Below are 14,284 nucleotides of genomic sequence, written 5' to 3'. Positions count from 1 at the left end.
CTACGGCCCTTTTCGAGTTTGTCCATGCACTTTAGTGCTTCAGGCCATTCAATTGTCACCATTGCTGTGATCCCTATGTCAGAGGGTGTCCTGGAAGACAGACCCCCGCTGTTCAGAGAGTGGTGACATATCCTAGCAATGTGCCATCATTTCCTGAAGCCATTAAGGCTAAGGCCTTATGACCCTTTATGTTTGGGAAGGAACTATGGGGAAATAGGTCAAGCGATAATTGGAAAAATTCCAACATGGTCAAAATTTGTAAAATTCCCTTAGGTCACAGTGACTTTTATACCTATAGGGAAAATTGATGTCTTCCTTGGCAGGATAAAATCTACAACATGATGAGACTAATAGGTAGACACTAAAGACATATGGAGGGAATAGACCATGAGCTTTAGGATTTACATCAGTAGGACACAGGTCCTTTACATTTTTTCTCTAAAGAATTGTGTGGCTTGTATTTCTGGATGGCAAGTTACAATATATTATGTTATATATTGTATTATTGTGTATAATACTAGCATTTCCCACGACTTCGTGGCAACCCACCTCCAATGCGGCCCCGGCCTCTCTCCCCCCCCCCCCCCCGCCCGTCCTTTCCCTTGTGTGCCCCGCACGCTCCACCCCCACCATTGCATGTCCCCATCCATCTCCCCGCACCGATGGCGGCATGTTCAGCACTCGCTTGGCCACACATGTGATGCCATTTTCTTCATCTCGCTCTGCCAGGCTTCAGCCTCTATAGCTCCCCCCCCTCTATCGTGTGATCCAATTGGAGAACAGCTGAAGGGCCTGAGGTGAGATCATTTCAGGTCCCTCAGCCTTCACCGAACGTACTTTCGGTGCTCGCAGACGGAATGCCCAGGAACATGCGTGGATAGTAAGGCGCCTATGGTCGATTCTGGGTCACATTTTAGGTATGTGTGAAATTTCATTGAAATCCATTCGGCAGTTTGGGCGTGATTGAGGAACAAACATCCAAACACACAAACTCCCACATTTATAATATTAGTAGGATATGTAACAGAATTTTAAAAAATGTTAAAAAACTATTGTCTGAATATATATTTCATTTTTTTTTTAGGACCATTCGTGATGAACACAAAGGAAGAAATTTCCAAAACCATTGAGGATTACCATCACTGCAAAAATGGATTTGAAAAAGCCAAGACATGGAAATCTAAGATTGGGAACAGATAAATATAGGAGCCTTCCAAGAATTTGTGTACTGATGGGAGATGTAAAACTTTGTATAGCATATATATTCTTATAATGGACGCTTCAGAGCTAGAGGTTTTATTACAGTCTCAATAATAGCATATTGCTTTTTTTCTATGTAAAATTCTAGAATATCTCTGTATATCTTGGAGAAGAGACCAAAGAGACTAGCTGAGAAAAAAATGTTTTTTTATTTGTACTTCAGTATGAAATTGTGGTTACACATTCCTAGTAATAAAACAATATTCCCTTAAAATTAGAAATCCATATCGGCTCAGTGTTTAGCACCCTAGTTACTGTCTAAGTTACTGGGGCCTCTGAGCTTGAATCCAACCAGGGCAACATCCTCATGGAGTCTGGAAATTTTTCTATGCATATGAAGTTATTGGGAATGTCCAGATTGGTCCTAGTCCTTGCAACTACAGTATTGTTTAACAATAAGACAATCCCCTGTTAATAAATAAGGGGGGGGGGTGTCCTCCCACTTAGTGATCCTCCTCTTTGCTATTTTTTTTTAAAAAACTTTCAAAAGAAAGTCATATGTTTCCTGTTTTCTTTGTTTGTAATATGTTGTTAATATAATACCCAGAAAAAATCGTCCCATTAAATCATATAACATCATATTCATAGTATAGATCATACACACTTAATATTTTCCATTTACATGCTGTTAAAAACACAATCAAGCGAAGAGTTAAGATCCTTACTTACATGGTATGGTGCCACCTGGTGTTCAAAGTGTAAAGCAATGTGCACGTCCACCTAATGAGCAGAGTGCAGGTGGACACACAGTCATTCTACTCACATCCAGTTCTCCACATAGTGATCCTCTGTTCATTGCAGAATGCTAATAAACATTGCTTTATGGCAGTAAAGCTGAAAAGACTCCTACTAAAGGAGAACTAAAAAAAAAGCATAGTTCCAGCTGCCAGAGGGGGAAGGAGACTGATCCCAAATCATGCCTCTAGCAATAGACATTGGCTGAGATGAGATTTCAATTAATCTCATCCATGCATTGCGAAAGAAAAATGCAGTTTGTTAATTTTACCTGCGGAAACACTATATTTCCCCATATACTTATACTGGGGAATGCAAAAATGAAAAATACAGCAGAAAGTAGGAAAAAACTCAAGCTTTTTAAATACCATATTTTGGTATGTGGGGCCCTAGCTTACACCATATTAACATACTAAGGCCCGGTTCACATCTGCGTTCGGGTCATTCTGTTCCCCTCTCAGCAGAAACTGAGTGGAAACCACACGGACCCCATTATAGTCTATGTGGTCCATGGGTTTCCTAAGGTAACCACTTTTTTTATGCGGATTAGGAAACCCATGCGCAGATGTGAAACGGACCTTACTGTATTTGATTTTTGCTATGGAAATGATTCAGGGGACCTTAATGCGGAAATTATCTAATGGGACACATTGAGTCACAAATACATGGACTGAAGACACAAAGGACCTAGTTAGATTTAGGGTAGCCCCTAAATTTGAGATCCACCAGAGTAGTACTTACTCCTTCTTTTACCAAGGTCAGATATTCCTATATCTAAGTGCCCGGGATGAAGAAGGGTGACTTGTTGGTGCCCATTATCATATCCAGCATTTTGACAGATATCCAGGCTACGCTCTTTTTTTCTACCTGTACTTGTTGGCTTAGTCATATCATAACTATGGTATTGTATGTGTTTTATATTTCAGTACTTGCATTGCTATAGCCCTATATTCTCAATGTTGGTGTGACCTCTTTATAAAAATTAAAAAAAAATACCTTGAAATGGTTCATTGGTGTTATTTCGAGTTGACCATTCGGGGTGCTCTATGTCAGGTACCTTGGTCTGATATAATAGAGATCACCAGTAAGTAATTTAGAAGAATACTGGAAGGCTATTGGTTCCTGGGATCTGCTAAGCCTCAGAATGGGAGAGGAGCCAAAGTTTGTCTGCCTTTACTGCCAAGCCCTGTATCAAATTTAACACACATGCTTCCTTGGACGCTGCGAAGAAAGTTTCAATACAGAATTTGGATTACTGCTCCTCTCCTCTCTGCCCTGAATGACTGAGACCATGCTGAAGCCTCTGATGCATTGAATCATTGAAGAACTGATTTCTCTGATAATATATATCCATCTATCCCACATCACTATGCTCCAGAAGAGAGGAAATCGCACAGATCTAGCAGGGTCATCCAGCTGCTGCTCTATTATTTTTGGCCATTAAATACCATTTCTTACAAGATTTGGTAGCTTTTGGCTTATCATTGTTTATTGGACTTTTTAACACCATGTATATTACAATAGACTCCGGCAGTTGTACCTTATCCAAGGCTTAATTTCCTCTCCAATATGACCTGTGTTTGGAGCATTGTAAGCTTTTTTGTGGGATTTTTGCAGCTTTTTCAAGCTTTCGCCTATGATGGTGGGAGTGTTAAGGTAAGGGCGCTTATGGTTTTTATTCGTTCTGTATAGTAGAAGGGGTGGTAAAGACTAAAATTAAAGATATGAATGTTAAAAAGTCTTGTTTTACTGAGAAATTGCCCATTTCAATATGTACTATGTAAAGTTTTGGACCCTAAGAGTTCATATACAGTACTGTACTGAGGTGCTGTTATTTTTGCATATGCACATGGTATCTTACTACATATTCTATACAATTTAGCTACTGTCTTCATATACCTTGATATGTATATGTGTATATAGAAGAAGGTGCAGCGACCATAGATCAGCTGTCATAGTCTGAATAAGTGGATCATATTTAGTGCAATCATGCGTAATATATATATATATATATATATATATATATATATATATATAATCACTGTTTGTACAAATTTAGCAAATATCTGACAACTACTGACCTGTTATACCTTTCTCACTTGGTGTTCCACTACAGACCACAGGTTATAGATCTGGAATACAGGCATAGATTCCCCATTTTGTATCCAGTTTGGTATAAGATCTTACTAAATCTATACCGCCTAGTATTACAGAGGTGTGCACACCAATATATAGGTATAGCAGTTCAATGGGGCTCAGTACAACCTTCATACCAGATACCAGTAATGAGATTGGCAATGGGAGATATCAATATAGACTTTGCACATATAACCTGGTTCCACAGTATTCTTTTCTGAACAATATTTCCATCTGGTTGATTTTTTTCTTCTATCTGTTGCAATATGGGAAAAATAAGGATTGCGTCACTGAACTATTTAAAGCTGACCATACGTGTTACAAGATCCTGATGATTTCATCATTATTAATATTATTTCTACGGTACTAAATAAGATAGATTGGAAAAGTCATCTTTAACACTTTATAGTGTTTTCGGACACAGGTGATATACACTATAAGAGTAGTTATGGGTTCATTAAAAATAAAATCTTATTTGTGAACGTCCCTTTAATGAAGAGTCTTCCAAGTGCGAGACAAATCAGGACACACTTCAGATTCTTGGAGGAAGGTGGCGCGGTGGATATCGCCTACCTGGATGTCAGGCACAATACCACATAAAGAGCTGATAGATAAATGATTGAACATTGGATTAATAATCCCTGGATAGTTCAGTGGATTTGCATTTGGCTGATGATGAATAGATATCAGCGTAGGGTTAATGGTGTCCAATCTGAGGACAGACAAGTGGTGTACTGCAGGGGTCTGTCCTGGCTCCTATTCTTTTTAATATCTTTATGTATGTGACCTAGGAGAATGGTAGGTAAATTTTTCCTAACATAAAAGTGAGTAATAGGGTTAATACTCCAGGAGAGATTTGTAACCCGGAAAACAATATCGTTTTACCGGATGAATGGTCCAAACAATGGAAACTGCACTTTAATGATTCCAAATGTAATTTAATGCACATGGGGAGAAGGAACTCTGTGTCTGAGTATTGTATTGGCAGTTCTGTCTTAGACAGGACTTCAGAAGAGAAGGATCTGGGAATTCTGATATCAGACTGCTTCAAAGAGAGTCAACAGTGCAAGCAGGCAGCAAGGAAGACAAGTAGGATGCTCGGCTGTATAGCCAGTGGGATTGCGATCCTGCTGTACGGAGTGGTGGTGAGACCACATCTGGAACACTGTGTCCAGTACTGGAGACCCCACCTACATAAAGACATCATCAATAAGATAGGATAGTTGTAGGATGGGCTACAAAAATGGTGTCTGAAGCATAAAACATATCAGGGGATACTAAAAGAATTTAATCTATACAGCCTTCAGGAAAGAAGGGAAATGGGAGATGAGGGAAACCTTTACATATGTTAAAGAAATGAATATGGATCAGGAGGGGGGGGGGGGGGGGGGATATTACTTATTTGACGCTAGATTCACACCTGAATTGTGGATTCTTTTCTACGGGTCTGCTTTGTGACCCGAAAAATGGAAACCCCAATCTGATTAAAAATTACTTACTCTTGGAAATTCGTGGTTCGCATAGACTATAATGGGATCCGCTGGGTTTCCACACGGAAAATGCGGAGAAAAGTCTTGCTTGCATTTTTCAAGCGGATTCACAGACGGAATCCCCAAATGGAGACCGGGCGCAGATGTGAACCTAGTCTGAAAGAGTAGGTGATGCTTGGAACAAACATCAAGCAGATGTGGTTAGAATATCTACAGTAAGAGAAATCATAGAAGGGCAGACTAGATGGGCCATGTGTTCTTCTTCCGTCAATGTTCGATGTTTCTATGTTTCTTTATGTCTATGACTACCTTTCTACAAATGTCCAAATGTCAGGTTCAAAGACTTCAATTGCAAGGAATCAGGTTTAGAATCTCTGCTGTATTAGATGTTTTGTTGGATTCATGCTATGTTACGTTGGTGGCGATTTTTAATTTATGTAACAAATAAACAACTTTGTCATTTCCAGAGATACAGGGACACACGTCACAGATCTGATCAGAAAGACTGGAAAAGCTTTAGATACTCCCGTCAGCAAATCTGTCAGTAAAAATGACTGCATCAGATTATCCTGATGTTGTCTGTCTACAGATGATTCACCCCAAAGTGTAATAAATCTACCATATATTGACGTGTCAGTCAAACATTGTTCTATGGGAATGAAGTGGATGTTGTAACATTATCAATGATCTTTAATTTCTCTTATCTTAAACCCTTTTCCCCCCATCTCTGAACTTTTATATTACTGGATAGTTCCCTGGTTACCATACGATTAGAGATGAGCGAACACTGTTCGGATCAGCCGATTCGAACAGCACGCACCCATAGAAATGAATGGGAGCACCTGTGACGCCGGCCGGCCGCCGGAAAGTCAGTGTCACAGGTGCTTCCATTCATTTCTATGGGAGCGTGCTGTTTGGATCGGCTGATCCGAACAGTGTTCGCTCATCTCTACATACGATCCTTATGAGACAGCGACAACTTTTAGTAACCAGCTAAAGAATTGTCAGAATATACCCATATCTGATATAGTAGGGTCTTGGAAGGTCCTTCAGTGCAATGTTTTTTTCTGTTTTCCCTTTGCCTCGAATCTCACAAACTGAAGCTTTTTTTAAAAAAAAAAAAATTACAATTTGCTATTCTGAGGTTAAAAGGAGCGATGCAAGCCCTATAGAATTTTTTATTGTATGACTATAGAAATAAGATGAGGTAGAACACTAGGTTCACATGGTGGAATATTCAGAGTTGAATTTGCCCCCCAAATTCCCCCTCCCATGTACTTCAATGGGAGGCAAGTGCTTCATTTTCCACTTGCTGAAAAAGTCATCTAGTGGAAAAAATAAGCATCATCCCTGATCTTTGGCAGATTGCGCCCAAAGCAGAAAGTCCAGAGAGAGAGAATCGCTGGGGGAAAAACCACAATGCATTTCTGCCGTGGTTTTTACTGCAGCGCTTTTTTCCTGCGAGCCGATACGTGGAGCTTCATGGCCTAATAAGGGAAGAAAAACTGCAGAGAAAAACGCAGCAAATCAACAATGAAAAACACATTTTTGCAGTGTTTTTTTACAGTGTTTTTACCAGTAGTTGTCCTAAATGGGGCCATGCTCATCAGGAGGTAATCCCCCCAAAATACATCCCCAGATTCTTTTGTTTGCAGGGAAATAGATCTTGCCATCTGTACGTACATGTACACAAACACACATATACTTGACCAAACTGATCATGCATGCCATGTGTATGGGGGAGAGGTGGTCAGGAGGCATAAAGGCCTCCTCCATGTTGTATAGCTATGTTCATGGAGCCTTGAGCCTATATAGCAGCAGATGTCCCTACAGGTCACTACTATGGAGCTATAGGAACAATCTCAGCACCACCATATTGCACTTTTGAATGGGAATGATTCTAGGAATTTATCTCCAAAATTTGGCATCTAACGAAATAGAGAGAAAAATACCTCTGTATGACATTGTATACATACGGCGATACAGTGCGGACATGTACCGTACATCGCCATATTATGACTCTACAACTTGGAACTTGTGCAGAGCTGTAATATGGCAATGCGGACCTAAAAGTCTATAATATATCTGTTGTTGTCAACCTGGTTTTGTCACTTGGGACTTCTCCTACATACAGTTTATATCTGTGGCCATTACCAACACATTATAGGGACAGAGCTGTGAACATTGTCCAAACGTAAACCTGTCTTTGTTGCTCGTAGCAACCAATCACAGCTTAGCTTGCATATTTCAAAAGCACTTCAAGAAATGAAAGCTGCACTGTGATTGGTTGCTGTGGGAAACAGGGTTTCTTTTGGAGACTTTTATCATTTTATAAAATAAAGCTTATTGTGATGTATTTTTAGCTGAGGCCACAATCTATATATAAAGAAGCACATAAAAATGTAGAGTCAGCGATAGTGTTACTGTGAGTCAGTAGCGGTGTCACGTGTGTGACCTCAGCGTGCGTCCTCTAGGTTTGCGTATGACCTTTGGAGACTTTACAAGTCTTTTAGACAAGTGAAATGTGCGGTTTTATTGGGCATTGTGCTGCAATCCTCACATGTGCAATAGGAAACATTCCAGACATGGATCTGAATCAGCCTCACATCATGGCCGGGATAATCGAGAACATTTGTGCGTCATCTCAGTTCTGGACGTGTTTGGATGTTTGGGGTAATATACTATTCGTGCAGTCATTTTGAGGTGGTGTTTTGTAAGCCCCACCATTTTTTACCTGGATTGTGCCTAAATGTGATCGGATAGTTTTGAAAAATTTGGGACTCTCTTGGCAAATTGGGGAAAGTTTGCAACCATGCACATACATCATTTAGCTAATCGCTGGTGTGAAAGGCCGTATGCTGTTCTTGTGTCACTTTTATCCGTTACATGGCCTGTTTGCAGCTCAGTCCCAAGCAAGAAAACTGGACTGAGCTGCGATATCAAGCAAAGCCTCTCTACAGTGTATGATGTTGTGTGTGGTATTCCGTGGAGGTGCTGCAGCGTTCACCTGAACATTGCGTTCTCTTCAACAGCTGATCAGTTGGGGTCCTGGTGTCGGACCACGACAATCTATTGATGATTTATTGTCAGCAGTATCCTATGGAAGGAAAAACCCATTTTATGGGTAATTAAAAGTTAAAAGGCTATTCTAGTTCCTTTATATTGATAACCAGTGGCGTAATTAAAGTCTTGTGGGCTCCGATGCAATCTTTTGTCCGGGGCCCTCTACCTCATCCCTACAGCGAATTCTTGATAGTGGTGGTTGCAGGTGCTAAGGCCCTGTTCATACAGGGCAAGAGGGGGCAGATATTGGCGCGGAATCCACGTTATAATCCACTCCCTCACAATAGCGGTCCATGTAGACCACTAGCGCTCTTTTTTCCATGAGCAGCATATTGCCACTCACGGAAAAAAGAAGCGAGTTGCCCTTTCTTCAGGTGGATTCATTAAGCCGTGGTGTCTGCCTCATGGCAGCACGCTCCGGACTAGGCCCATTCATTTGTGCCTACTCCGAAAGCCGCGACTGTCGGAAGCCGAGACAGTCGTGGCAGGCGAATTTTGGCCCTATTTTGCCGCGGCTTCCCGCGTCAGAATCAGGAACAAAGTCCGCCATCTGCGCCCTGGGTGAACAGGGCCTAAGGAGTTTAATCCCCCTTAGTGTGGTTAGGGTAATCTGTGGGTCTCCTTGGCTTATGGGCCAGATGGAAGCTACAATCCCAATACTGATGCCAGTGCTTATGGGCCCCCTAAGGCTCCTGGGCCCCGGTGCGACTGCATTGTCTGTACCCTCTCAAGTTACATCCCTGTGGATAACCTATCTTTATGATAGGTCAACAATAAAAGGTCAATGAGGGTCTGACGTCTTGGACGCCAACTGATCAACTGTTTGAAGGGGCCACAGGGCTTGTGTGACCAATGTCACCGTGTCACTATTTACATCATTCATAGCAGCCGTGCGATGTAATTACATCATTGCTATGGGAGAAGTTGTAATGACGTCACACGTCTGCTATGAATCAGATGGCAAGCAATGCAATCAGTGAAGGGGTCACAGTACTTACACAAGGGTTACACCCCTTAAAATGTCTTATCAGCAGGTTTCCTGGGCTTCAGAGCCCCACTGATCTTTAATTGATCCTACCTTGAGTGTAGGTCATCAATAAAAAAGGGACTTTTATACAAATTTCTGAAAATATCGGACAACCCCTTTAATGAGTAATGTCAGTAGTAAACTTTTTGTGTTTGGCCAAGATTTGATTAGTTAGAACCAATAGAAATTTTTTCCATCCAGGGCCAGAATTACCTATAGTCTCAGTAGACCTGCGCCTATAGGCAGTCCTGGGGAAAGAAGAATGACCTTTAAATACACCAAGCAAAATGTTTAAAATGTGTTGTATCTGTGGGTGTGACTCCAAACCCTGACAGTACTCTTAACGCCGGGTTCATACGGGGTTTTTTGGTTCTGGAAATTGACACGGAGGACGCCTCAGATTCCGGACCAAAAAACGGGTCTAGTCATCCACCAGCATCCAGTCATGGCACTCCGCTCCAGATTAGGCCAAAATGAATGGGCCTAGTCAGGAAGGAGTGTCTTCAGGCGGATGTCAGCGCATCCACCTGAATAATGAGCATTGACGCTTCTTTTTTCTGGGAGCCGGAACAAACCGCTGACCGGCTCCCATTGATTTCAATGGGTGCCATTTTTATGGTTAGGATTTTGGTCAGATTCAAAATCCTGACCAAAAACCCCTGTGTGAGCCCGGCCTTAGGGGTTTCCAGCTGGATTCTTCTTCTGTCCAACATGTATCATACAGCACCTGAATGTGGGAGTGAAGAACCTGTAGGATGTGATCTACATATCCAAAATGATTGAGACTTTTATTTGATTTTGTATGGAAATATTGGGCATTTGCTAAGCCACTGGTTGACTATTTTACATATTACATACTGGACTTGCTATGTGCCATAAAGACCTTTAGTGATGATGAGTACGATAGAGAATACTTTATAGGCTCTCTAATAAATGGAAAATCTTCACAAACTCAGTGGAAGGAGTAATGTTAGGAAAATAAAACTTTTCATATACCCTCTTGAGGATACAAAATTTTCCGGTCATATTTAAGGAACTTGTCTCATGAAATAGAAACCAGGCTGGCACCGCCAGTTTGGCTTCAGAAACCCTGAAGAACTAGCTGGTAAAAGCCTCAAATGGCCGTTCAGGTCAGAATTTTAATAACTAACCATGTGACACATTAATAGGCTGGGTTGACCGAAGTCAGAGCTTCGTTAGCATGTTTCCACTCTGGCTAATAGCTTCATGAGACAACCCCTTTAAGATATGGTTATCTTTCCCTTTGTTGACTGCTGTATACACTATTATACACTCTCTGTACAACGTTATGCGCATGTGCAGAGTGACTTACCTTCTGCAGACTATTGTGTAAGCCTATACTGTAATGTATCAGTAAACACGATTTCACAAGCAGAACATCAGACTCCGTAGAATTTTAAAGTGGAGCAGATGCCTTACATAGTGGAATGTGTTCCTGGAAGTGCGCTGTGAAAAAAAGATTTATGGAAAGAATTCACTGGTAAATACCTTATAAATGACAAATCTGAGTTATGTTGTTATTCAGTGTGACAATATAATGGGACCTCACTGAATAATATATATGGACTACTACAACGTATAAGGACCATCACTCCTACTGAGTGAGTGCCAATACCTGATATATAACCATGTTGTTCCTTGCAGGGAGTGACACAGAGTGACTTAGAACAGAGGATCAGATCTGCTGCAAGCCTTGAAGAGCTGCTACGTATCACCCACCCCAGAGAACTGAAGTTATGGAGATGTCGATCAAAACTCAAGTCCTACATCAGCACTGACTCCAGGTCAGGGCCGCACCGCTCAACCAGATTTGCTGCGGCATTCTATGACATTGAAATACTAAAAGGTACATCATATAGTGTATTGTATTGCACATCAATGATAATTTAAAGGGGTTTTCTGGGCCAAAAATATTGATGATCTGTTTTAAGGATAGATCATTAAAGGAGTTTTCCGACCCCAAATTGAGTATTTATACTGAGGACCTATCCACAGGAGTCTGATGTGTGGTGTCAGTGTGTGTCTCTGGTGTCTCCCTGATGTCAGTGTGTGTCTTTGCATCAGTTTTCAGCCCCTTCTCCCCGTCACATTAAAGGGATTTTTTCATTAAAATCACATTTTTTTCTCGATCACACGTAGGAATAGCCTTAAGAAAGGCTATTCTTCTCCTACCTTTAGATGTGTTCTCCGCGCCGCCGTTCGGTAGAAATCCCGATTTTGGTCTGTATGCAAATGACTTCTCTCGCAGCACCAGGATTTCTACCGAATGGCGGCCTGGAGAAGACATCTAACGGTAAGAGAAGAATAGCCGTTCTTAAGGCTATTCCTACGTGTGATCGAGAAAAAATGTGACTTTAATGATAGAATCCCTTTAAAGCCCTACTATATAATACACTGACATAGTTTACATTCATATGCAGTCAGTTTTTTCATCTGTAAATATTAGTCAGTGGAAAAGTGCCCACATCCACGTGTTTCATGTCCACATTTCCACACAAAATTTACTACATATAATTCAATCCACAAAATATCACATCGGATTCCCTACGGCAACCGATATCTTCCCATAGAAATAAATGGAGTCTGTAAAAATGGATGCATACTTTACATTCCTGTGACGTCATATGTCATGTGCATAAGGCCCTGCGCAAATGTGCAGCTATTATACGGTTGTAACGCAGACGATAGGTTACCAATCTGTAACCTGGCTCTGCCATAAAGTATCCCAATCTTCCTCTTCCTCAGTGTGTCATTGTATAGAGGGATACTTGTCATGTTTGATATCATTCCCATTTATGGATTGTCTGTAGTGGATATGTGGCGACATCTAAAGTCATATCTGATCATGAAAAGTATATTTAGGGAAAGTCACATAAAAGGGAAATGTTAATGATCTGAGCGGAGGAAAGTCTGTAGACTGATAAGTGGTGTTTGGCGATGGCTGACACACAAAAAATGCTATCTATTAAAATGTATCCAGTCCACATCTTGGACGGAGACCACTAATTGTCTGTCAGCAGCGTGAGAACCACAATGTGTATGATCTACACGGTCATGGGAACGGTACTCACTGCAGACACTATGTAGAAAGACTTCATCTGCTATAAATAGAGCACCCTGGGATAGGTATGTCCGTCTGTGTGAGCGACCCTAGTTAACATGATAAATATAGAACTGTCTAGTTCTTTATACTCATTACATGACTACATTACTTAGTGTAAACTTGAAGGACCATGCTGGATTGTGTTGTTCAGATCTTTGGAAGAACAAGCAGAACAAGTTAAGATACGTCCTTCCTTACCGTTCCTCTTTGCTAGATATGTCCAGATATGTGCTTTTCAAAACAACATGATTTTGCTATACTCTATACAACAATAATCTATTCTCCAGGATGTAATTAGGAGAACCGTGCACTCTGTACGCCGCCCTCTAGAGGGCAGCATCCTTAACATCATGCATTACTCAGTTAAAAAGTCTATTTAATCATAATGTGGATTTAATTGCCAAATTAGTATTTCTATTCCAAAAGTAACAGATTCCCAGCTATGGACAGCGCTGTTTCGGCCTATTGGTCCATCCTCAGCATAGCATAGGGATACTGATTTGGCAGAGTGAGAGACTATAGACCAGGGTCAGGAGATAATCGTACACATCAGGGAGAGTGTTTGCCTATATAGGCAGTACGGAGACTTACAAGTCTCCTGGGATTTACCCAGAATCCCTAGCGGAGCAGGAATGACTTGTAAGTCTCCGTACTGCCTATATAGGCAAACACTCTCCCTGATGTGTATGATTATCCCCTGACCCTGGTCTATACAACAAGTAATGTCTAGCTATTCTTTATGTGCCTGTGTGTGGCCACCTAGTAGTTGTGTTGTGCTCTGCAGCCAGTCAAGAGTATTCTTAGCATCTCACAACTTAGAATTTAATTAGCTTTATGAGAAATTGGAGTCCTTAAAGGGGTTGTCCCATGAAAAGCATCCTATCTATACTGCTATGTATATGGATGTAATGTGGATTTAAATGTGGATTTTCCTAAATACATTGCTTTATCAAAACTGCTTTGTTTGGCCGCTATCTTAATTTATTCACTTCATTGTTGACACTGCATTTCTATGGCCACTGGGCTTATCTAATAACTTCCCAAGTGAAGTTGCTGCCTGCTCTCAAGGTGGGAGGGAGGAGCTGACAAGCACCGGAGCTCCTCAGATAGGGGAGGGGGTGAGGTGAGAGCTCCGGGATTACTGTGCTGTCTATCTTCAGCTTTTCCACTTGTCAGCCGGTTTAATTGAATTTGGCTGATAAGGGCTGAGATAAGGAGTCCATTACCTCTGTCTGTAATGTAAGCTGACTCAAATCCAGCTCTGCTACATCAGTTTCTACATCAGCTTTATACTGTGGTAATGCATTTACAACCAATCCCTCATTACAGACTGCAAACATAGCAGATAGCAAAGCAAGTGAAACCCCGCCCACCAATGTGCCGAGAAATCCAGGAAGTGAAGAGAGCATAGAGCCTGCAGGCTTCAGAACAAGAGTTATAGGAATACCC

At 41.2% G+C, this 14,284-nt stretch overlaps 2 protein-coding genes across 6 annotated transcripts in view; both read left to right on the top strand.

The window, feature by feature from the left end:
• PIR (pirin) overlaps nucleotides 1–2,972 on the top strand; it is a 50,269-nt gene extending 47,297 nt beyond the window's left edge. For all 5 annotated transcript variants that reach the window (XM_075263685.1, XM_075263686.1, XM_075263683.1 and 2 more), the window contains one exon: nucleotides 1,085–2,972. In XM_075263685.1, coding sequence (XP_075119786.1) covers nucleotides 1,085–1,200 — 116 coding nt within the window. In that variant the 3' untranslated portion in view covers nucleotides 1,201–2,972. The remainder of the gene's footprint in view (nucleotides 1–1,084) is intronic.
• A 244-nt stretch (nucleotides 2,973–3,216) lies between these two features.
• VEGFD (vascular endothelial growth factor D) overlaps nucleotides 3,217–14,284 on the top strand; it is a 51,530-nt gene continuing 40,462 nt past the window's right edge. The window contains exons 1-2 of the mRNA XM_075263682.1: nucleotides 3,217–3,651; nucleotides 11,377–11,578. Coding sequence (XP_075119783.1) covers nucleotides 3,565–3,651; nucleotides 11,377–11,578 — 289 coding nt within the window. The 5' untranslated portion in view covers nucleotides 3,217–3,564. The remainder of the gene's footprint in view (nucleotides 3,652–11,376; nucleotides 11,579–14,284) is intronic.

The sequence above is a fragment of the Leptodactylus fuscus genome, chromosome 2 (genome assembly GCF_031893055.1).
Source record: "Leptodactylus fuscus isolate aLepFus1 chromosome 2, aLepFus1.hap2, whole genome shotgun sequence".
Classification (NCBI taxonomy): Eukaryota; Metazoa; Chordata; class Amphibia; order Anura; family Leptodactylidae; genus Leptodactylus; species Leptodactylus fuscus.
The sequence above is the reverse complement of the archived record's forward strand: the minus strand, read 5'-3'. Positions and strand labels throughout refer to the sequence as shown.